The following is a 23,276-nucleotide window of genomic DNA, read 5'->3' on the forward strand; positions in this document are numbered from 1 at the left end:
GATTACGTTCACAACGACCATAAATGACCAACGGAGCCTAGCAGAAAAAAAACGACAAAAGATTAACAGATCAACCATTTGAATAAAAAAATAAAAAAAATAAAAATCCCAGACTAGGTCTGTTCCATTAATATATAAATAACATTGACACTGGTGTCCAATAAAAACAACCTAGTACTCTGATATCAACTAATCAAATCTAAGTAATCTTCAACAATGACCAAGAATACATTTTTGTTCATCCAAAGGGATCAATCAATTTTTATTTCAAATCAAAAGATAAATCATCAATACAACTACAGTAATTGTTCAAAAAAGGTACAAACCCATAATTAAGAATCTTTATTGGAATACAGTGCTGTATCCACCTCAGTATTCATTCTAGAACAGGATGTATCAACAGGTCTTTCTCAACCACTACAAAGTTGAGTCCCATAGCCTGTTTGTGACAGAGACAGACCGTGGTTACATTTTGCAGCACCAACCATTGTCATGGACTCTCAGAGGGCGCTTACAACCTGAGTCGTGTTCATCAGAGCACGCAACAGAAAACATTTCAATACGTCATGCAATCTGTTCTCTTCCGTTTGGTGCCTAATGAGCATGACCTTGATGAAACGCATGCCGTTTGCTAAAGTGTCATGGACATGTCTTGAATGTGTGGCAGCTCGCAAGGATACAATAACATTTAAATGAAGTCCACCGAAAACATCTATCATATCAAAATTGTTACATGATCAAGGTCAATACAGTACCAACTCTGCTTGAATGCAATGACATAACCGTGCAATGTTGTGGAATAAAGCCCTGATAGTGCTGCTGTTTGTGAAAGTGCAATGGCCCCATAGTCTCATGTAGCAGTAAGATATGGGTCTTGTTCATTAGGGCACGCAATGAAAACAAAGTGTACCAAAAAAAAACAAGTGTTTCCTATTGGACGAGATCAGGTAGTCCCTACCTGTTTAAGTCAGTTTTCTTACGTTTTGTGCCTAATAAACATGACCCCGATTTGATGTAATGTAGTGTGGAATGATTTGTCTGAACCGAAGTGAGTCAAAGGTACCTGTAAAAAAAATATATCTTGCACGCACACACTACCTGAAACATAGATGACAGTTTAGCAACCTCTATTTCCTGTGGCACACAATGGCTGCATGTAGAATGGGGACATGACTTTCGCAACTATCAATTCAAGTGTTTGCACAATCCTGCTGTGTGCGTGCGCGTGCGTTCATGTGCGCATCTATCCTCACTTGGCAGATAGCAAACTTAACCCAGACAGTTTTCACATTATTGAGTGAGCTTTTAAGTTTATTTACAAACACACAGCCGAAAGTTGGTACGTTCATCAGCTTTCACCTGTGCATCGTTAATCTTGACGAGGGAGGGGAACACGAAGGGAAACAGATTCACAAGGTTCCTCCTGCAACCTACACTGGAAAAGGGTACAATTATTTTGGCATCGATGCTTTGGTCACAAAATACCGACACATTATTTGTTTTCATTTTTTTTTTAGTAAGGCCCAGTTGCTACTGTCGCCCTGACCACATGTCCCAGAACAGGAAAAAGGTAGGTTTGTTGTAGTTCTGTCATCACACCTCCGACGTAGTCCCTTAAGAGGCACATATTTTCTTATAAATTATGTAACTGAGTGAGCAAGGCTGGGGCAGAGGGGTGCCGCCCCCCCCCCCCCCCACATCCCCTTCGCGGGATGTCCAGTCACCCTTTTAGCGAGCATGTTCTACAGCACAGTTGCTGCAGCACTTTCCTCTGGCACAGATTGTTCTTTTTTACGAGCACGCAGAAACTGCCTTCCGCCCAAGACTCTTCATTTGCTTTCCACAGACCAGGAAGAAGAGATGGGGATGACGACACGCAGAACCGTGGGATTGGTCAGGAGAGGGGTCAGGTGACAGATTTTGATCCATCAGAGATGTGATGTTCATTGGAGGGGAAAGATGGCAGTCCAGCGTCAATGATTGGATCCATGTCAGAAAGTAAAAAAAAAAAAAAAGAAGACATTTTGGGAAAATAGAAAAACATTTCAATCAGTTTCAAACAGGGACAATTTTCAAGTGATTTTTCATCAGAGATGACTTTGCACACAAAAAGTGGGTCGCCAGTCTGTTGTAACCTCAATTTGAAATAATGGACATTTAAACTTTTAGTGCGCTCAAAAACAAAGAGAGTCTTGAGTTGGTTACAAGCTGAAGTGGTTCATTACCAGATAGTCAATAAAACACTTTCTCTTGGTCTCAGTGGGTCATGGACAGACTGGGGATGACACTTTGAATACAAATCAGAACATCTTAAGAAAGTTCTTGACCATCGAGATGCCACACATCCTGTTTTATCAACTACAGTACAAAAACACTCCAGTACAGTCGGTAGAGTCGTTTTACGAACCACCAATAAACCCATAAAAGCGGAAGGCAAAGAAATGGATTGGCCTTAACGCCGTTGCCCACGCGTTCAGACGCAATAATGGTAAAAAAAATAGGGGCGGGGCTTTCTTTTCAACTATAGGGTCACGACTCACAAACACCATCATGTCTCGCAGGCAAATGGGCCCTGTTAGGCTAGGGCTGAAAAGGTTAGCTGCGTCACCGGGATGCCAAAAAACATTTTAAAAACGTGCACAATTTAGACAAAAAAAAAAAAGAAGTGAGATTGGGATAGATTAGGTAGGAGAGAATACACGAGCAAAAGATGGCGACAAAAAAAAAGGGCCTACTAAAAAAGGAGGAGAGAATATGGAAAAGAGCGATCAGGAGAGAATGTGACAGATGAGGGGGTGAGGGGCAGATAGGAAGAAACCTAGATAAGAGGGGAGAGCTAAGAAAGTCTACGGAAGTCTAAGGAAGCTGCGACCTGCGCAGTGACCAGCCACCGCTAGAAGGAGCTCCTGAAATAAGAGAGTCTATGACATACATTAGAGGGGTTTCTAGTACTCACCATCTTTGCAGATGGTGCTGACCACACACACTCCTGCCTCTAGGTTATAGCCGTTCACACAGGTGCTGCAGTTCGTCTCGCCGGGCCCTGTGCAGGAGTAGCAGCTGTGGTCACACCTGGGGGAGGGGGGCTAGAGCTAAAGTTTGGGCAATAGAAGGCACACTTTCCACAAAGCCTGTGAGTAGAGGTAGAGGATTAAAGGAGGAAACAGCCGGTTTAAGGGACCATAGATATAGGACAGATGTTTGGAAGATTAGAGGCCCGGTTTGATTCAGTTAAACATGCCAGGATAAACATGCCAGGTTTGTAGGGAGGTGGTGTCAAAAGAGAGGAGGAAGTGGAAGGTGTGGAATTTGTGCGCGTCAATCCGACTCACTTCCTGCAGGACTTGTTGACGTCGCCATTGTCCAAGGTCTGCTCTGCCATGTAGTATCCCACGCTGCAGGTGGACACACAACGCCACTCCTCCATTAAGTAGCTCTCTGCACACTTGATACACGCCTCCATCCCCGTGCCTGCAGAGAGACGGTGAGCAGTGCAGAGACTTCACTTTGGGGAAAAATATAGAAATTTACTTTGGGCAACTGAGTAGTAGTAGGCCCCATCTTTACTTTGTGAAAGGAGCGTCACCTGCACAGGTGGCACACACTTGGTGGCACGGCACGCAGGTCCTCCTGTGGCCATTATAGTAGGTCCCAGGGTCACAGGTCATCTGACATCTATTCCCCTGAAGACTGGAGAGAGCAATACACTGAATTACACAATCACACAACGCACCGCTCTAGCAACCAGTCTCTCTTTCTCCTACATTAGTCTGACATGATAAACAAAATCAGACACTATACATAGTCCAGTTGTTTTTAAATCCCTCCTCTGGGACCCCCCCACACGTTTCAAAACATTTTGCTGTAGCCCTGAACTAACTCACCTGATTCGCCTTTTCAAGGGCTTGATGATTAGTTGACAAGTTGAATCAGGTGTGCTAGCTGTGGAATAGTTAAAATACTTGGAACAGCTAGAGAGGATTGTTCAGAAAAGTCTGTTCAAGAACAGCAGGTTCTAAACCTCATTCTGAAAAGTTGCTGTGAGGACATGTTTCTGTGGTGCACTGAGCTGAAAAACAGCTGGACTGGGTTATATTAGTTCCATTTCCCAGAAAGGATTTGGGTTTCTGTCCTCCCTCTTTCCTGTGAATGGTGAAGAGGAGTGACTGTCTGTGGTCTTGCGGCATTCGGAAGGATTACTGCACACGTTACCACCTCTGTCTCAGACAGCACTGAACACTAGCAGAAGCAACCCGAGTCAGGCTGGGTTCAAAGACCACACCGTTCTGAGAGGCTTCAAAGTGTTTTGCCCTCGATCTAACTGGAACGGTAATCAAGATGATCAAAAGCCACCAAAAACTCTACGAGACATGTCAAAATGGATCACTGGACTGTTTGGTGATTCGACTACTACTAGAAACCAGCAGCGGGTGAGGGAGGGGATGTTGGAAAGTGGGTTTGGCTTGGCGTACCTCATCCCTGGTTTGCATTCTGTGCAGATATTAGACGTGATGCACTTCTTGCAGATTTCGTTGCATCTCCTGCACATGTTGGAATCTGTAACACGAGAGAAGACAACGTCTGGTCACATAGGGACCAAAGAGGCATTGGGAGTGTTAGGAGGATTGGTGTGGGGGTCAGAGGTGAGTGAGGGAGTTCAAATCTGGGCCTAAAAGTTTTCAGCTCTGCTGGTTTTCATACTTCCTCTCTTCTCTGGGGCTGGTTCAATCAAATCAATCACCGCCTACCAGGGAGAAAAGAAAACTGGAAGTTCTTCAGACTTCGAGGCCTATATTAGAATTGTGTGTGTGTGTGTGGAGACCTGGACTTGCCGTGGTCCAGATAGAAGCCGTCCACACAGCTGGCCACGCAGGTGTTGGAACCCTCGTTAAGGTGGAAGCCCGGCCTGCAGGTGGAGCACTGGTCGCTACGACTACCAACACATGTCTCACACAGAGACGAACACTTCTTACAGCGCTTCCTGTCGTCGCGGAAAAACCCGGAGGGGCACTCCGACACGCACGTCCTGCGGCGGAGAGAGGGAGGAGAGGAGAGAGAGGGAAGATACGGATTGAGGGAGGGGAGGACAGATAGAGGAGAAATATGCGTCGTTATCATTGCGGTTATCGGCTTACGGGAACAGGCTGGAGAAAATAAACTGAGTGCGAGGCTGGATTTTTGCACTCTGACCACTGTGATAAATCCTCAATCCACACGATTCCAGAATAACAACCCCTCTCCCCCTGGGGGAGCAGACAAAGTTCACGGCCTGAAGTTAAACACATCATACGTTTGTGCGCGTGTCGGCTTATATGGCTGGATTTGAGAGTGCGAGTGTGTGCGTTGGGAGTGTGCGTTTCAGTACGGTGAACAGGTGCATTCTTTTAACGCACATCTGCAGAGATGACTCCATAAACCTCCTTTGCAGCCTTCGCTCTCACACTGTTAAAAAAAACAACAAAAAAAACAAAAAGGTGAAACCATGTGCTCCAAAATTTCTCTCCCACGTTGGCTTACCCTCCCCCGCCAACCCCACCCACACCAGTTTGGCGAGGTCATCAAAGAGAAACATAGGGATATAATTATGAGCATTAAAACGACCCCACCCCACCCCCTCCGTTCCCAAACCCCCACTCCAGCACTCCGGGGTTGGAAGTAGTGGGGAAACACTGTGTTCTTAGGAGGGCTAATGATGGCGTTTTACAGAACAAAACAGAGCAGCCAAGCCCTCACAGGCTGTCTTCCAGGTACCTGCAGGCTTCTTGTTTATTAGTGCACAGTGTTCGGCTGCTCGCAAAGACGACAACAGGTAATTACAATCCCCACCTCCCACGATCACACCACTCAACCTCCCTCCTCCTCACATAGATGTTAGTTTCACAAAACGCTGCGTTTACGGTACGCCGTACTGAACACCACCCTCGTCACGACAGTTCTCACTGTGTGTCAATGATCGGGGTAACCACCCACTTCAAATCAGTGCAAATGAGTGAGAGAAGGGAGGTGAAACATTCGGAATACTGCAGTCCGACCAATGACCATGGCCTAAATCATGAACATGTTATCCGATGTTGGTGAATTCAGAGGGCCCCCCCAAAAACTGTTTTAAAGCTGTTTTTAAATGGGGACAAGAGCGGAAGTCCCTCCCCGTTTCAGTCTGTTTTCTTCAGTTGGTGTCTAATGAACATGACCCAGCTGTTGGCCTGCAGGAGGAAGCCAGAACACGGATATGCTAACCTGGTGTTGTTCTTGAACTTGAGGAAGTAATGGAGGCAGTTGATGCACTGGTGAGGTCCGGGACCTTCACAGCCGTTCTCGTTGCACTCACTGTCACAGAGCCCTGGTAAAGAGGATTTGTTAAACAGAGCATGATGGGTACTGTAGTTTCTCATGTTACAAGGGTGGAGACTTTATGAATGAGACAAAAACAGACTAAAAGGGAGGTGACTGGTATTCCATCCAGTGAGTGTGTAAGGTGTTCCTTGTTGTGCTGAAGGCAGGAGAATGTTATGTCTAACGAGCGCATAAAAGTTGGGGGCGTTTATGTTCTGTTGCCATGGCTGTGTGCTGTGGCTTATCAAACAGGCTAATGAGTATCAGCTGCCTCACTGTAACCTCAAATATGCTCACATTGGGCAGCAGGTAGTCTAGAGGTTAGAGTGTGGGGTCAGTAACCAAAAGGTTGTGCATCCCTAACTGCTCCAGAGTCGCCGTTGACGATAGCGGAGCCTGGCTGTGACCCCACTCTCCGGAGGTTTCTCCAATGCTTCCCACAGTTGTGTCAAGCTGGCTGGATGTCCTTTGGGGGGGGGTGGACCATTCTTGACACACACACACACACAACTGTTGAGCGTGAAAACCCAGCAGCATTGCAGTTCTTGACACAAACCGGTGGCACTTACTACCATACCCCCGTTCAAAGGCAATAAGGGATCATAGGGATCATAGCTCTCACCTGGATCAATAAGGGATCATAGCTCTCACCTGGATTCACCTGGTCAGTCTAAGTCATGGATAGAGCATGTTTTGTACTCAGTGTATAAGCACCCACCAAATTATTATTAGTATTTTACAAGAGAGGGAACCCACAGAGGTAAAGAGAACAGCAAGAGAGAGAGAGAAAGAGAACAGAGAAGAGGGAGATAACAGAAAGGGGTAGCAAGTGAAGGAGAGAGCAGAGACAGAAAGAACAGATGGGTAGAAAGTAAAGGAGAGAGCAGAGCGAGAGGTAGGGAGAAAACAGAAAAACGTACAGAGATCTGCAAAGGGAAGCGGCTCAAGGTAGTGCGAGAGATGAACAATAAAGAGGTAGCAAACAGAGAGTCAGAGAACACTCAGAGCGGTAGAGAGAACAGAGGTAGAGAGAATCAAATGTTTATTCTGCATAGGTTCATTTGGTGTAAGTGCCTGGCCCTGGATCCTTTTTCCTTCCCACTTAGTCTCTCCTCTGTTTGCTCCCCCCTTATCCTACTCTCCCTTATAACAGGATTCTGGTATTCTGTCCTCCATCTCTTTTTCCTTACAGTTCCTCCCTCCGCCATCTTCCCCACTCACCGTTGTACTCCTCAGTGAACTCTTCGTCTGCAGGGGGCTCGGCCGAGCGGGGCTTGTCGCTGCGCATGGAGGAGTACGGGTGCACAGAGGTGCCATAAAGCACCAGAGACCACTCCTTCAGCTTGCCTGGGGGGGTTGTGTAACCACCAACCAAAATGTAACCACTCTCAAATTCTAAAGACAGAGCTATGGATGCAAGGCCTGACCATCCATGACATCAAAAATGACAGTTTTAACCATATAGTGTTTGTTTACATTTACATTGTTTACAAACATTGGAGGGAAACAAGCTCATATTTGGGGTTCTGATGTGGTACGACAGTTGAACTAAGCTCATGAGGCAATTATGTTATATTCTTCACAAATCAATGGGCACATTTCATTCATTTCTAAGTCTAAAAATGGATGCAGCAACAGCAGATTGACCCTTTTTTAAAGCATGTTTTCCTTTGGTACGGTCACTCCTTTAGACAGGGTGGCTTCTCTAGTCTACTGTACCTGGGACTTTCTGGCTGCGGAGCTGCGAGGGGGAGTCATGGATCTCCAGGATCCAGTCCCCAGACGCCTTCTCCCCCCAGCAGTGAGTGGTCATAAACTCCCAGTTCTTAAAACCCTCCATGGAGTGGTCAAACAACCTAGAGGAAAGCACACAGGGACCACATGGTTCGACCACATTCAGACAACACACTGGAAAGACACAGAAGTAGAAATGTTTCTTCCTTCCTGGTCCTGGGAAGCCACAGGAGCAGGCAGGCTTTTTTTTAAAATTCCGGTCCAGTACGAACACACCTGGTTCAACTAATCAACGGCTTCAACTAATCAGCGGCTTAATGATTGGTCGAATCAGTTGTGTTAGTGCCAGGAGGAAACACTGGTGTGTAGAGTGCGAGAGGGAGCGGAATAGTACTGAAGGGGAGGTTCACCTGTTGGCGAGCAGCTGGGACTTGGTTCCCGAGGGCGACGTGAGGTTGATAGACAGGTCGCCACGGCGTGGGTGCGTGATGGTGATGCGTACAACCACATGCTCCAGGTAGATGACATGGTGGTTGAAGTTGTCGATGCAGCCGGTGGCCTTGTACACGGAGCGCACTAGGTGCTCTGGGCGGATCGTCCTGCAGGCAGAGGGAAGCAACCAATCAGATGTCAGTGTCAGAGCAGTCACCCAATCAGAATCTAAATCTGACAAGATAGGAAGTGGAACTCAGAGTAAACGAGCCTGGTGCTACCCAGCTGTCATGGAGTATTGATTCATCTCAACACTGGGTTATTGAGCGCACACAATCAATCAATGTTCAAATATTTACTTTCAGGAGGCTCTAGTCTAGTTAATATTACTTCATTTAATTAGTCTGATTTTAATAGAATTCACAGCTGGGTCCGCAGCATATGGGCCATTAAAGAACAGACAGCAGTGGTCAGATGACCAAGCCAGAGGATGGCAGTGGGGGTGGGTGACACCCCGTGTTTGCTGCTAAACACTACACCAGAATCCACGCTAGTGTGTGTGTGTGTGAGTAAATGTGTTGGGGTGTAGATCTGCATGCAAGCGTGCTTGGGGCAGTGGTGTACCGCAGTTTCAAGGGGGCCTGAGCAAGGTAACCTTCTACAATTCTACACATATTGCCATGGGGCTGAGAGATAAATGAACCGTTTAATAGCTAAATCTCTTGCTATTCTACACATTTTGCCATGACGCCAAGAGAAAATGTTGCATTTTAAATCTATTTCCTGTAATTCTACACAGATTGCCATGGGGGCAGAGAGGGAGAGAAAAAACAGTTTTATAGCCAATCTCATGCTTTAAAACTGTAATTGCGGGGGCATGAGGTACGCTAGTGGCTTGGGTGGGGGGGCTGGGAGGAGGAGACAAATCCAGATTACGACTTCCCTGGCGGGCTACAGATTCTACATGTTTTTTTCTCCAATGCTCTAAGGAGGAGAAGGCCCAGACATTACCAAACGCAATGGAGGGGCCAGCCAAGGGGTGTCTCAGTGCAGAGACCTGTGGCTGGAAGATGACGACAGGAGAACAGCTCCAGAGCAAAAACAAACTGCACTGCCAAAAGCACCCTCCGTTCTTCCCGAAAAACCTGAGGGGCCACAGCCGGCGGTCCTCAACTCACATACATACTACACACACACACTCTCAAACACACATAGCCAAAATGGTCTTCCCATAAGATTCCTATGGTCTGGCCAGCATGGGGCTGAGAGATAGGGAGCTCGACTGGGGAACTAGCATGAGGCAGATTGGTTCCATTCAAAGCCAGTAAACTAAACTGTGATTGGCTCTTTAATGTGTTCAACAGGAGCCCAATTAAACATCCAGCTGCAAAGGGAGAAAAAAAAAGCACAACAAAAAAAAACAAGCAGATCAAATTGTAAGGGAATGTAAGGATGATTGCAGGGTTTATCTAATTCAAAACATTTATAAAAAAATTCATTTTTTTGTTACGACCAGCAAATTAAAGTTCTGAACCGGCTCAAACCAAGAAAAAGTACAGGTTTATATCGTTCCTTTCTGTTCCTTTTTAAAACTTAAAATCGTTTAAAAAAAATAAAAAATAAAAATATTGCTCGACATTAAGTTCACCAATCAGTGCGGCTAGAGCAGTTTGCTGTGGAGCGGGTAAGCGATTTAATCTGTATAGTAAAGTCGTTAAGAGAAAATAGTATTTTGCCATAACAGCAGGGTTTAATCCTAATGAAAGACAAAAACACACACTGTGCTGCCAGTCAAAGTGCAAGGCGCAAGATGCAACTGACATTTTGAGGGTGAGGAGAGAGGCTGGAGGAAGCTTGCCTTGAAGCACTGGTCATCTTGTTATGACATGCATTATCTGAATTAGGCCCACAGAATTATACATATGGAGGAGCGGCTTCTATAGAGGAACTTTGAATGTCTTTGAACTTCCGAGTTGGTTTAAAGTTGGACCAGAGCAAAGGTTCGCTGTGTGTGCTGAGCAGACCTAGAATTAAAAACACGTCTTACCTTTTTATAGTTAATAAATCCAACGTGAATCCCAAAAAATCCAACTATAGTATCCTTAACTAGCATTGAAAAAGTAAATCCACTCTTCTCTAATTAAACATCTCTCCCTAATTTCTGAATTACTCTTGTAACCTATGCTTCAGAGGGGAGGGGCAGGTAGCCCTCGCACACACTCACTGGCTAAGATTTCCAGCGAGCAGGCAGATGCTAGACTACGTTTCTGAGTGAGAGCTTTGCATAGGCTTTTTGTTGCGATTTTTGTGGGACTGGAAAAAAAAAAATCCCGGAATGTAAAAGAAAGTTATTAACCTGTTCCCATCCTTTTAAAATAACGGTTCTGTTCCGGAAGAGTATAGATCACTTTAGTTTTCGGTTCAGGTTCTGTTCCTCAAATAATTGTGTTCTCCAGTTTTATGTTCTTCTCGCTGAACCGATTCCAAGCCCTTCGATGATTGTGTGTGTGTTGTGTGTGCATTTTAGGGAGGTGACAAATGTAAAAAAAAATCTAAACTTTTAAACAATAATTTTCTCTCTAAAAAAAAAAAGCATAAAATGACATGATTCACAATTCAGATATGGTCCCACATATGACCACTAGGGGGTAGTTTTTAGAGGGCCTCTCCTCCATGTTCTCAGTTCTCAATATATGTGACTACATGTCCCACTCCTCATCAATGTGATGGTTCGTTGCAGTGATGTATGCCAGCATGTTCATAGATGTTAAACAACCGTTGTTAACGCCACATACAGTGTTGGAGAGCTCTTGCTTTGTACTTGCAGAGCAATCAATCATTGATTGTACAATTTCTCCATCAGGGCCATCACGGTTTTTTGACATGGCATCTTGTAGTCTGGTTCTAGATATGCCATTAGGTAATTGAGGCATACATCCTCTACGATTGACAATGGCTGCATATCAACAGCAATCAGTAATCAGCGCTGTGATTCTCACCCCGTCCCTCATTACACTGCTGCCAGCAACGGGTTGGGTCTCAAGGTGCCTCCCTTTCAGCGTTGCACTTGTTCTGTCACTGTAGCTCACTTCCACCTCTCAAAGTTTGCATTTCACCACCTTCTCATTTAACTTAAAGTATTGCCATACAGGACGTTGCTGCTGTCGCTTCCCTGTCTCACTCTGCCATTTTTCCAACTGTTAACGACAATAATAATTTGAAAGATGCATATTGCCTCCTACTACCGCATTGTTGCATTAGTTAATTTTTTATTTTTTTTGTCTTGATGATGATGATGGATGATCGGGAGCGGTTGGTAGTTTTGTGGTAACTGCACTGTGATTTTAATTGTAAAAAAAAAAATAATGTTTTCGGCTAGGGATTCTTTCTAAACGTTAACAATCCCAAATTAATTTAAACGTCACAGCCCTAGTGTGTGTTCATGCATGCGTTTTAATACTTGGCTGGCTCCGCTCAGTGTGCAGGAGGAGCTTTCAGAAATCCCATACATGTGGGTGCATGAAGAGCTTTTGGACAGAAACACACACATGAACACAACCCTTGATTGCTGTTAAATATAATGTATTTCTCAATAGCTCTGAACAGATTACATTTGATTGGTTGGTTGATTGGGTAAGGACAGGTACACTAGGGAGGTGTTGGCTGTGTCGTACCTGATCTGGCGGTCGGCACTCTCCACACAGATGTGCTGGGCGGGGACCTGCTTCCATCGCTCCGCCTCCTTCACCATTGCCTCCGCGTCCATCAGGCCAAAGCCATACAGGTGGCTGACTGCAAGACACACCTACCGTCAGTCAATCCACACAGCCAATCATAATTGTTCAAAACCACACATCGCTTCAATACATTTCACAGAACCATATACATTTCTAGTGTCTGTAAGAAGGATCCGCCCCGAAAAGCACAAATGTGTTGCCTTAGTCTGAATAGTTAAAAAAAAAAAAAAAATCCCTGATCTAAACATCCTATCCCACCAAAAACTAAATCGAGACAGTTTACAAAAATGTATAACAACCTGAAATGTTTTCATGAGATAAGTATCCACCGCTTTTTTTATGACAGAGCTTGAGTCATTTGTCCCAGAGGAATGGATATATACTTCCGGCAAAAAATGTGTTAAGTAATAATTGTGCAAGGGCGTGGATACTTTCTCCACCAATTTTTATTCATGCCTTAGAACAGTGGTCACTAACCTTGTCTGAGTCAAGAGCACTTTGAGTCAAAATGCAAGCCAAGATCTACCGCTCAGAAATAAATACACACACAAATATATATTTTTTTACATGACTTAAAAAACGTAGGCCTACGCAACATTAATGAACCTATTAAAAACAGTTCTGTAGCAATGAGGTTTCGGATTGGCCAGCGGAAGTCCTATAGGTGCACTTGATTTGCTCTCTGGCCCTGCCGGGTAGGCAGAGTTCTACCTTCAGACACATGAAATGCTTAAAAATGGGAACACTTTGCCTTCCTGGTTCCAGGGCTGCTGAATCAACTGCACCTACCACCAACAGCACAAATCAAATAAAAACATAGGAACGCAAGGCTTTATCATTGTTTTTTTTTTACAGAAATATTTGGTGATCGACTAGGAATGCCTTCACGATCGACCGGTTGGTGAGCACCGCCTTAGAACAACCAATCAAAACAGATTTCCAAACCAAAGCAGTATCACAGCAAAACATCAGTCAGTTAACCCAATCCACACAGCCAATCAAATAGTATTTCCCCATCCCTCCCTCTCTTTAAACCTCCGCTCTCCATTTCCTCTGGGTGAACTCCCCACCTCCTCCCTTTTCTCTCTCACTCGTTTTCCCAATCCTCTTTGAAACAGCCGCTTGGAGAAACTCCAGGACTGCAGTCTCAATCTCACACACTCACACTCCACAAACACACACACACTTATGAAACGAAGTACTCCGCATGGAATCCCTGACAGGTAGTTGGCAGGCGGTGGGATGGTTTATGGTGAGTGACTGGGCTCAGAGTAAAGTGAAGGGTACGAAAGAGAGAGCGGAAAATGGGGTGAGTAGCTGAGGAAGGAGAGGAGGCGAGCAGTGTTAAGCACCGTTGTATCCAGCAGCGTTGGTCTTCCAGTCAGGGGCGTTGAGGTGGCCAGCTCGAGACGTCTTGACAATGATGTGCTGAACATCCCTCCACGACAACAGAGGACTGGAGGAGAAATCACAAAACACCACAGAAACATACAGGTAACCAACAATATGCACAGACTTAACATTGTGTGTGGGTGTGCATGTAACGTACATATGGTGCATGGGTGTTTGCGTGTAACAGAACGAGAGCGGGAGAGTTAGGTATAGCAGATACAGTATGCCCATCCATCCACCTCCCTCCCAGCTCCAATCTCACGTGATAACCATTACAAGATGGCATCCATGTGTCCTTTGATGTAAAAATGGTGCTTTAAAAAAAATATATATAAGTAGGTCACCAAGTTTCTTGGGAATCCCTTCATATGCTGTCCAGATGCTCCATTATTTTCTCCCGCTCTCATCTCTCCCTCATCCGCTGAGCACAGCATTTCGGAACATTCCGAGGCTGAAGGTTTTCCTAGACAAGAAACTACTCAGCAAGGATATAGAGTGGGGTCTGAAATTATTGACACCCTTGATAAAGATGAGCAAAAATGACTGTATAGAATAAATAATTCAAATACTACGGTATATTATAAAAGTTTAACATGTTTGGGACATTATATTATACCAATACAATTGCTCAGAGAAAGATATTTTGTTTAACAAGTAATACAAAAAAATTATCTCAAAAAAGGTAGGGGTCAAAATTATTGACACCCCCTTCCGATACCTCACCTTGTGAAGATAGACACTGGGCCTTTAACTAAAATATTGGATGAGTTGGAGAACACATTGGGATCTTAGACCATTCCTCCATACAGAATCCTTCCAGATTGTTGATATCCTTCGTCCATGCTTATGGACGGCCCTCACAACCGGCCGTAATTGGGAGTCCCACAGGGCGGAGCACAATTGGCCCAGCGTCGTCCGGGTTTGGCCGGTGTAGGTCGTCATTGTAAATTAGAATTTGTTCTCAACTGACTTGCCTAGTTAAATAAAGGTTACATTTTAAAAACCACAAGGTTTCAAGTCTGGAGACTGAGATGGCCACTGCAAAATGTTGATTTTGTGGCCAATTAACCATTTCTTTGTGGATTTTGATGTGTGTCTAGGGTTACTGCAGCCCTCATCCTCCACATACAACACCCGTTGTTCCAGTCACATTCTGTTAAAGGTCCCGAAAGCACACACATTCCTGGGTCGCTCCTCTTTTCAGTTCGCTGCAGCTAACGACTGAAACAAGCTGCAACAAACACTCAAACTGGACAGTTTATCTCAATCTCTTGATTCAAAGACTCAATCATGGACACTTTTACTGACAGTTGTGGCTGTTGTGTGTGATGGATGTATTGTTGTCTCTACCTTCTTGCCCTTTGTGCTGTTGTCTGTGCCCAGTTATGTTTGCACTGCTACCATGTGTTTTGTGCAGCTACCATGTTGTGTTGCTACCATGCTGTGTTGTAATGTGTTGCTGCCTTGCTATGTTGTTGTGTTTTGTCATATATATATATAATTTTTTTTATCCCAGTCCCTGTCCACGCAGGAGGCCTCTTGGTAGGCATTGTAAATAAGAATTTGTTCTTAATTGACTTGCCTAGTTAAATAATAATAAAGTTGCTGGAAGATCCAGTTTCAAGTTTCAGCCTCCTGGCAGAGGCAACCAGGTTTTTGGATAAAATGTCCTTGTACTGCAGTTCATGAAAGTTCATGAGGCCGTTGACCTTAACTGCTCCAGGACCAGTGGAAACAACATCTTAAAACCTTATTTTCTGTATAGGAATTGTCAAACCCACCACTGGTGTGAGAGGCCAAAGAGCTCTATTTTTCATGTCATCTGACCAAAAACACCAGTTCCAATCCAAGTGTCAATGCTGTGTCGCTAACTCCAGGCATTTACATTTGTTGGGTGACATGAATTTTTTTCCCCACCTTTATTTGACTAGGCAAGTCAGTTAAGAACAAATTCTTATTTTCAATGACGGACACGGTGTGTTCAGGGGCAGAACGACAAATTTGTACCGTGTCAGCTCAGGGATTTGAACTTGCAACCTTCCGGTTACTAGTCTAACGCTCTAACCACTAGGCTACGCTGCCGCCCCTGCCAATAAGGTGTCAATTTCAGACCCCACTGTATATACGCTCCCCTCCATATTTTCCGTATTTTGACAGTAAAGCTAACATTTTAAATGTGGCTTTATATTCCAGCATTTTGGACTTGAGATCAATGTTTCATATGTGGCAACAACAGTACAGAATGTATTGAGGATATTTTCATACATATCCGTTTTACCGTTTAGAAATGAAAGCAATTTATGCATCTAGTCCCCCCCCCCCCCCTACTGAGTAGATAAATGTTTCTGAAAACATCTAAATGATAAAAATCATGAATGAATCATGAATAATGGTGAGATGTCATTCAGACGCTACAACAAAACATCATTACCAATAATAGGAGAGGTTAGCATTTTTTTGGGGGGGGGGTAATGATCTTTGCACCTCTAACCTTCTAACTCATCATTACTCACAATTAATTCCTAATTATACATAATCATGGTAGCATCCACATGAAAGTAGCAGTGTTCAGAAATATATACTCTTATTTACAATAAAAGTGACTCCAACATGGCGCCAGACATTTTTCACCATTCAGTTTCCTATTGGGCAAAAATATCATCCAAAACACAAACCGCAAATGCATCCAACGAGTTTGTATCGTCACAAGCTTTTTGTGCAAGGAATATGGGACCAAATACTACACTACTTAATACACTAGGTGAATTTGTCCAAATACTGACTTCTTCAAAATGGCCAGACGAGACAAAGTGCTTTCATTTCTAAAACGGCAAAAACAGATATGTATGAAAATACCCTCAAATAAAAAAAAGTGACATTGTGTACTGCCTCCTAAGGAATTTATCATGGAATAGAACCTTCACGGCTAACCGCTGCCATCAACCTCTTGAACACTAGTGTTTCACTTCCCAGGAGTCATCCCTTCTCCTGCTCGCTGTCCAACACTCACTCGATTCACGTTTTCCAAAAAACTAATTGAGAAGCTGTCAGCATGGGCGTCAGTCACGGCATATCAATTCCACAAGGACAAGAGACTAGAAACAGACTCACAGGTTTAAGGTGGTATGTCTTCTGAAGGGAAAAGCAAAAAGGTGTCCCAACTCCAATTACCATCCGTGAAAACTCTGATTGACCAAACCAACCAATGTTCACCACTCCATCCATAATTCACATTCTATAAATGTTTCATTGTCATTAATGTTGTGCAATAACTAGGCCATCTAAAATCATTTGAACGCTGCCGGATAACTAACGCACACACACACAAACTGTTCCCACAGCTCGTTTGGTCCCCACAGATCCGACATCAAACCCTGCTGATGTCGGAGAGTCTCCTCTCATGTTCTGACTGAAGTGTAATTATGGTATAAACATACGGGTGAAATATGAGGCGGGGGGGGGGGGAAGATAAGCTGGCTTTCAAATGACAGAGCAGACCTGCTCTCAGCCCCTCTCGAAAATATGTTTATCAAAGTCGGCCAGCTCGCTTTCCTATACCAGATAACCGCTGATACCATCAGCCGCGCTCAAAGAGTTGTGGCCAATCTGATCCGCTTGACGAGTGTGTGTGTGCGGGTGAGTGAGTGAGTGAGTGGGAGAGCGAGAGGGTGGAGGGGGTGCAGCAGAGAAAGAAAGAGCGGGAAAACAACGGGAGAGAATTGTGATAAGCAATGTGAGCAGTGGGATTGATTGACTGACTGGCTGGGTGAACTGAACTAACTGCAGTGCACAGGCAGAGTCGTGTGAACCCCTGAGTTAAGGTTAATGAGCTTACTTAGCCTCCAGGGCCAGTGCGATGATCCCAGCTGCCATAGGAGCAGACGCAGAGGTCCCTGTGTGGCTGTCTGTGCAGCGCTGCCGCAGATCTGTGGTGATCTACAGCGGGAGGGAGAAAAGGGGATGGAAAGAGAGGGGAGGCAGGGTTAAGTCCTGTGGATCAGGGGGAGATTGAGGCACACCTGAGACTGCACACATTCCAGCTTTGATACGCTGCCATGCTAGAGATGACACACACACACACACACACATAACCCTGCTGTTCCCGAAGGTACCCAGGAAATAATTTCCCAGCCAGAGGACCACAGGGAGTGGAAAGCAGGGAAATATTTTTTTTGCAGGTGCCTCCTGAATGGCGCAGCAATCTAAGTGTGTTGCGGCGTCACTACAGCCTGGGGTGTCATTACCGGCCGTGACCGGGAGTCTCATTGGGTTATCACAGAATTGGCCCAGCGTCGTACAGGTTATGGGAGGGTTTGGCTGGAGGGGGTGGGGGGGGCTTTACTTGGCTCGTCGAGTTCTAGCGACTCCTTGTGGCAGGCCAGGCGCCTGCAAGCTGACTTCGGTTGTCAGTTGAACAGTGTTTCTTCCAACACATTGGTGCAGCTGGCTTCTGGGTCATTTTTTATATCACCTTTATTTAACCAGGTAGGCCAGTTGAGAACAAGTTCTCATTTGCAACTGCGACCTGGCCAAGATAAAGCATAGCAATTCGACACATACAACAATAGTTACACATGGAATAAACAAAACATAGTAAAATATACAGTAGAACAAAAGAAAACAAAGTGCAAATGAGGTAAGATAAGGGAGTTAGGGCAATAAATAGGCCATGGTGGCGCAGTAATTACAATATAGCATTTAAACACTGGAATGGTAGATGTGCAGAAGATTAATGTGCAAGTAGAGATACTGGGGTGCAAAAGAGCAAGATAAATAAATAAATAAATAAATAAATAAATAAATAAATACAGTATTACAGCTAGTGAGGGAGATATGAGTCTCCAGCTTCAGAGAATTTAGCCGTTTGTTCCAGTCATTGGCAGCAGAGAACTGGAAGGAAAGACGACCAAAGGAGGAATTAGCTTGACCAGTGAGATATACCTGCTGGAGTGCGTGCTACGAGTGTGTGCTACGAGTGTGTGCTGCTATGGCCGCTATGGTGACCAGTGAGCTGAGATAAGGCGGGGCTTTACCTAGCAGAGACTTGTAGATAACCTGTAGCCAGTGGGTTTGGCAACGAGTATGAAGCGAGGGCCAACCAACGAGAGCGTACAGGCCGCAATGGTGGGTAGTGTATGGGGCTTTGGTGAAAAAAACAGATGGCACTGTGATAGACTGCATCCAGTTTGTTGAGTAGAGTGTTGGAGGCTATTTTATAATGACATCACCGAAGTCGAGGATCGGTAGGCTGGTCAGTTTTACGAGGGTATGTTTGGCAGCATGAGTGAAGGGTGCTTTGTTACGATATAGGAAACCGATTCTAGATTAAATTTTGGATTGGAGATGCTTAAAATTAGTCTGGAAGGAGAGTTTACAGTCTAACCAGACACCTAGGTATTTGTAGTTGTCCACGTATTCTAAGTCAGAGCCATCCAGAGTAGTGATGCTGGACGGGCGAGCAGGTGCGGGCAGTGATCGGTTGAATAGCATGCATTTAGTTTTACTTGCATTTAAGAGCAGTTGGAGGACATGGAAGGAGAGTTGTGAGGCATTGAAGCTCGTCTGGAGGTTAGTTGACACAGTGTCCAAAGAGGGGCCAGAAGTATACAGAATGGTGTCGTCTGCGTAGAGGTGTATCAGAGAATCACCAGCAGCAAGAGCAACATCATTGATGTATACAGAGAAGAGAGTTGGCCTGAGGATTGAACCCTGTGGCACACCCATAGACTGCCAGAGGTCTGGACAATAGGCCCTCCGATTTGACATACTGAACTATGTCTGAGAAGTAGTTGGAAAACCAGGCGAGGCAATCGTTTGAGAAACCAAGGCTGTCGAGTCAGCCAATAAGAATGTGGTGATTGACAGAGTCGAAAGCCTTGGCCAGGTCGATGAATACGGCTGCACAAGGGGGGCTTTACTTGGTCTATTATCGATGGCGGTTATGATGTCGTTTAGAACCTTGAGCGTGGCTGAGGTGCACCCATGACTAGCTCTGAAACCAGATTGCATAGCGGAGAAGGTACAGTGGGATTCAAAATGGTCGGTAATCTGTTAACTCTGCTTTCGAAGACCTTAGAAAGACAGGGTAGGATAGATATAGGTCTGTAGCAGTTTGGGTCTAGAGTGTCGCCCCCTTTGAAGAGGGGGATGACCGCGGCAGCTTTCCAATCTTTGAGAATCTCAGACGATACGAAAGAGGTTGAACAGGCTATTAATAGGGGTTGCAACAATTTCGGCAGATCATTTTAGAAGGAGGGTCCAGATTGTCTAGCCCTGCTGATTTCTAGGGGTCCAGATTTTGCAGCTCTTTCAGAACAACAGCTATCTGGATTTGGATGAAGCAGAAATGGTGGGGACTTTGGCGGATTGCTGTGGAGGGTGCCGGGCAGTTGACCGGGGTAGGGGTAGCCAGGTGGAAAGCATGGCCAGCCGTAGAGAAATGCTTATTGAAATTCTCAATTATAGTGGATTTATCGGTGGTGACAGTGTTTCCTAGCCACAGAGCAGTGGGCAGCTGGGAGGAGGTGCTCTTATTCTCCATGGACCTTACAGTGTCCCTGAACTTTTTTGAGTTAGTACTACAGGATGCAAATTTCTGTTTCAAAAAGCTAGCCTTAGCTTTCCTAACTGCCTGTGTATATTTGTTCCTAACTTCCCTGAAAAGTTGCATGTCACGGGGGCTGTTCGATGCTAATACAGAACGCCACAGGATGTTTTTGTGCTGGTCAAGGGCAGATAGGTCTGGAGTGAACCAAGGACTATATCTATTCCTAGTTCTAAATGTTTTGAATGGTGCATGCTTATTTAAAATGGTGAGGAAAGCACTTTTAAAGAATAGCCAAGCATCATCTACTGACGGGATGAGGTCAATGTCATTCCAGGATATCCCGGGCCAGGTCGATTAGAAAGGCCTGCTCTTAAAAATGTTTTAGGGAGCGTTTGACAGTGGTGGTCGTAGACCCATCACGGATGCAGGCAATGAGGCAGTGATCGCTGAGATCTTGATTGAAAACAGAGGTTTATTTGGAGGGCGAGTTAGTTAGGATGACATCTATGAGGGTGCCTGTGTTTACAGATTTGGAGTAGTACCTGGTAGGTTCATTGATAATTTGTGTGAGATTGAGGGCATCAAGCTTGGATTGTAGGATGACCGGGGTGTTAAGCATGTCCCAGTTTAGGTCACTTAGTAGCACGAGCTCAGAGGATAGATGGGGGGGGGGCAATCAATTCACATATGGTATCGAGAGCACAGCTGGGGGCAGAAGAAGGTCTATAGCAAGCGGCAAGTGAATTTTTAGAAGTAGAAGCTCAAATTCTTTGGGTACAGAATTGTATTGTAATACACATCTCTGCAGGCTCTCTTTGCAGTAGATTGCAACACCACCCTCTTTGGCAGTTCTATCTTGGCAGTAAATGTTATAGTTAGAAATAGCGATTTCAGGGTTTATGGTGGTTTTCCTAAGCCAGGATTCAGACATCCGGGTTGGCAGAGTGTGCTAAAGCAGTGAGTAAAACAAACTTAGGGAGTAGGCTTCTAATGTTAACATGCATGAAACCAAGGCTTTTACGGTTACGGAAGTCAACAAATGAGAGCACCTGAGGGTGGGAGTGGAGCTAGGCACTGCAGGACTTGGATTAACCTCTACATCACCAGAGGAACAGAGGAGAAGTAGGATAAGGGTACGGCTAAATGCTATACGAACTGGCCATCTAGCACATTCGGAACAGAGAGTAAAAGGAGCAGGTTTCTGGGCACGATAGCATAGATTCGAGGCATAGTGTACAGACAAAGGTAAGCGGGCGGGTGTTAAGACGTGCGTTTTGGCAAAACGGTGTATGACACGACTCTACTTTCGCCTCTTCCGAGCCCGTTCGGGAGTCGCATCGATGAGACATCGTAATCCCGAAATTGGGGAGACAAAAAGGAGGTAATTATTATAATATAACAGTAATCAAATAAAACAAATAAAAATTGCAGGTGCAAAAAAACAAAAAAAACATCTGTTCCCATTGCATGGACTTAGTATATCAAGGGCGGGAGAGAGCTTAGCGTTTTGCACCAAATCCAGTCAGTCACAATAAAAGCCATCAAAGGGATCCCTTGCTGACCAACCGTCCGGTCACTTCAGAGCTGGAAGACCATCTATAGACGCCAACATATCCTGGTTGTTGGACTGAAGACATCAAAGGGCTTAGAATGGGGAAACCAGCTTGTATCTGGGTCACAGTGATGGAGGGAGGCCTGATTGAGAAAGCTGGGTCCTGCTGGTAGAGGATCTGGGACTGTATTCATTAAGCGTCTCAGAGTAGGAGTGCTGATTTAGGATCGATTTGCCTTTTAGATCATAATAAATAAGATGTATATGCACAGGGGGGGACCTGATCCTAGATCAGCACTCCTACCCTGATATGCTTTACAAATACGGGCCCTGGAGTAGGACGTTGTGTGCATGACCGTGTGTGTTGAGGTGCTGGTCATTATTCTGCGTGAGTCTGGAGGGCAGCGCTGGCCTGGCTGGTTCTTAGGGACTGCTCTCTCTCCCTCTTTCTCTGCTTGGTCTCTAGAACCTCTATTGGGAATGTGGCAAAACACTGCCAGACAAGCTGGGACAACAGTCACTGTCTGACTGTCTGCCCCAATGCCATCGGTGGAGAGTAGGAGGGGGTTAGCCCAGGACACACAGCTTGACCCCGACACACTGACCTCATTCACCCAGCCTTGGGTTCAAAAGCCATGTGCTTTAAAAACAACCATCTAGTCAGCCTAAATGACAAAGCAGCATTAGCACATTAGTGCTCTCTCTCGCTCTCACACACGTTACGTTAGTCCATCATATCCCATGACAACTTCCACTTCTGAGTTCACAGTGAAGTTTTTGGGTGCCGGGCGAGTCCAATCCGAGATCCACAAACTTTATCGCAGGCAGGGCATGCGCAGTCCGTGTTGGCGAGGGCAGGTAATGGTTGTGTCTCCTGAGCTGTTTTGACTGTTTCTTTGTGCTCCTCTCCTCCTCTGAACACCGCTCTGGCAGAGCTGCCGCCAGGTGGAACGGTGGGCAGCGGCATCCTCCAGGTCTGTGGGGTTGATGGTGCACTTCTTCAGCTGGTCCTTGTAGCGCTACATCTTCCCCCCTACAGACCGCCGGCCGTACAGGATCTTCCGCAAACAAGCGCTCCACAAGACATTCTAATGACATGCCCAAGCCAGCAGTCGGTGTTTGAGTGACCGTGGCCTCCATACTTTTGCAGTTGGTCAAAGCCAGGTGATTCCCAGGATGCGCTGCAGGCATCTTATGTGGAATCGCTCGAGCCGCTTGTTGTGGCGACTAAGTGACTCAGACTTCACAGCTGTAAAGAAGAGTGGGGATGCAGACGGCTTGATAGACGGCCACTTGTGTGGAGGTGGAGATCCCCGTTTTGGAAGACCCTGCGTCTGATTTTCCCAAAGGCAGCTGATGCTTGATCCTGTTTAGAATAGAGGTCGACGCTGCTGCCCAGGTATTTGAATGACGGGACTATCTCCAGTGATTTGTGTTCACTGGTGAAGACAGGCATGGTGGGTGGAGAGCTAGCTCTGTCTTGGTGGTGTTGATACAATCCCATCCTGCTATAGACCCTCACAGCCGATACAAGGACGGACTGAAGGTC

The 23,276-nt window shown here is 45.4% G+C and overlaps 1 protein-coding gene across 3 annotated transcripts in view; it reads right to left on the reverse strand.

Annotated features, from left to right (window-relative positions):
- Positions 1-231: 231 nt before the first annotated feature.
- LOC110535788 (proprotein convertase subtilisin/kexin type 5) overlaps positions 232-23,276 on the reverse strand; it is a 42,156-nt gene continuing 19,111 nt past the window's right edge. Inside the window, exons 9-21 of one of the 3 annotated variants that reach the window (XR_016484514.1) lie at positions 17,464-17,564; positions 13,589-13,692; positions 12,174-12,291; positions 8,478-8,666; positions 8,053-8,189; positions 7,555-7,680; positions 6,238-6,340; positions 4,823-5,026; positions 4,473-4,557; positions 3,587-3,690; positions 3,333-3,471; positions 2,957-3,072; positions 232-1,836 (exon numbers count right to left, since the gene is read on the reverse strand). Coding sequence is in view for 2 of the 3 variants with exons in the window: in XM_036935601.2 (XP_036791496.1) it covers positions 1,721-1,836; positions 2,957-3,072; positions 3,333-3,471; positions 3,587-3,690; positions 4,473-4,557; positions 4,833-5,026; positions 6,238-6,340; positions 7,555-7,680; positions 8,053-8,189; positions 8,478-8,666; positions 12,174-12,291; positions 13,589-13,692; positions 17,464-17,564 (1,632 nt within the window). In the remaining variant the exon portion in view is untranslated. Of the gene's footprint in view, positions 1,837-2,956; positions 3,073-3,332; positions 3,472-3,586; positions 3,691-4,472; positions 4,558-4,822; positions 5,027-6,237; positions 6,341-7,554; positions 7,681-8,052; positions 8,190-8,477; positions 8,667-12,173; positions 12,292-13,588; positions 13,693-13,972; positions 15,154-17,463; positions 17,565-23,276 lie in introns of those variants that run through there. The other 2 variants (XM_036935601.2, XM_090190317.1) reach the window with 2 other exon arrangements.

This window comes from Oncorhynchus mykiss, chromosome 11 (genome assembly GCF_057628025.1).
Source record: "Oncorhynchus mykiss isolate SJ-2025 chromosome 11, ASM5762802v1, whole genome shotgun sequence".
NCBI lineage: Eukaryota > Metazoa > Chordata > Actinopteri > Salmoniformes > Salmonidae > Oncorhynchus > Oncorhynchus mykiss.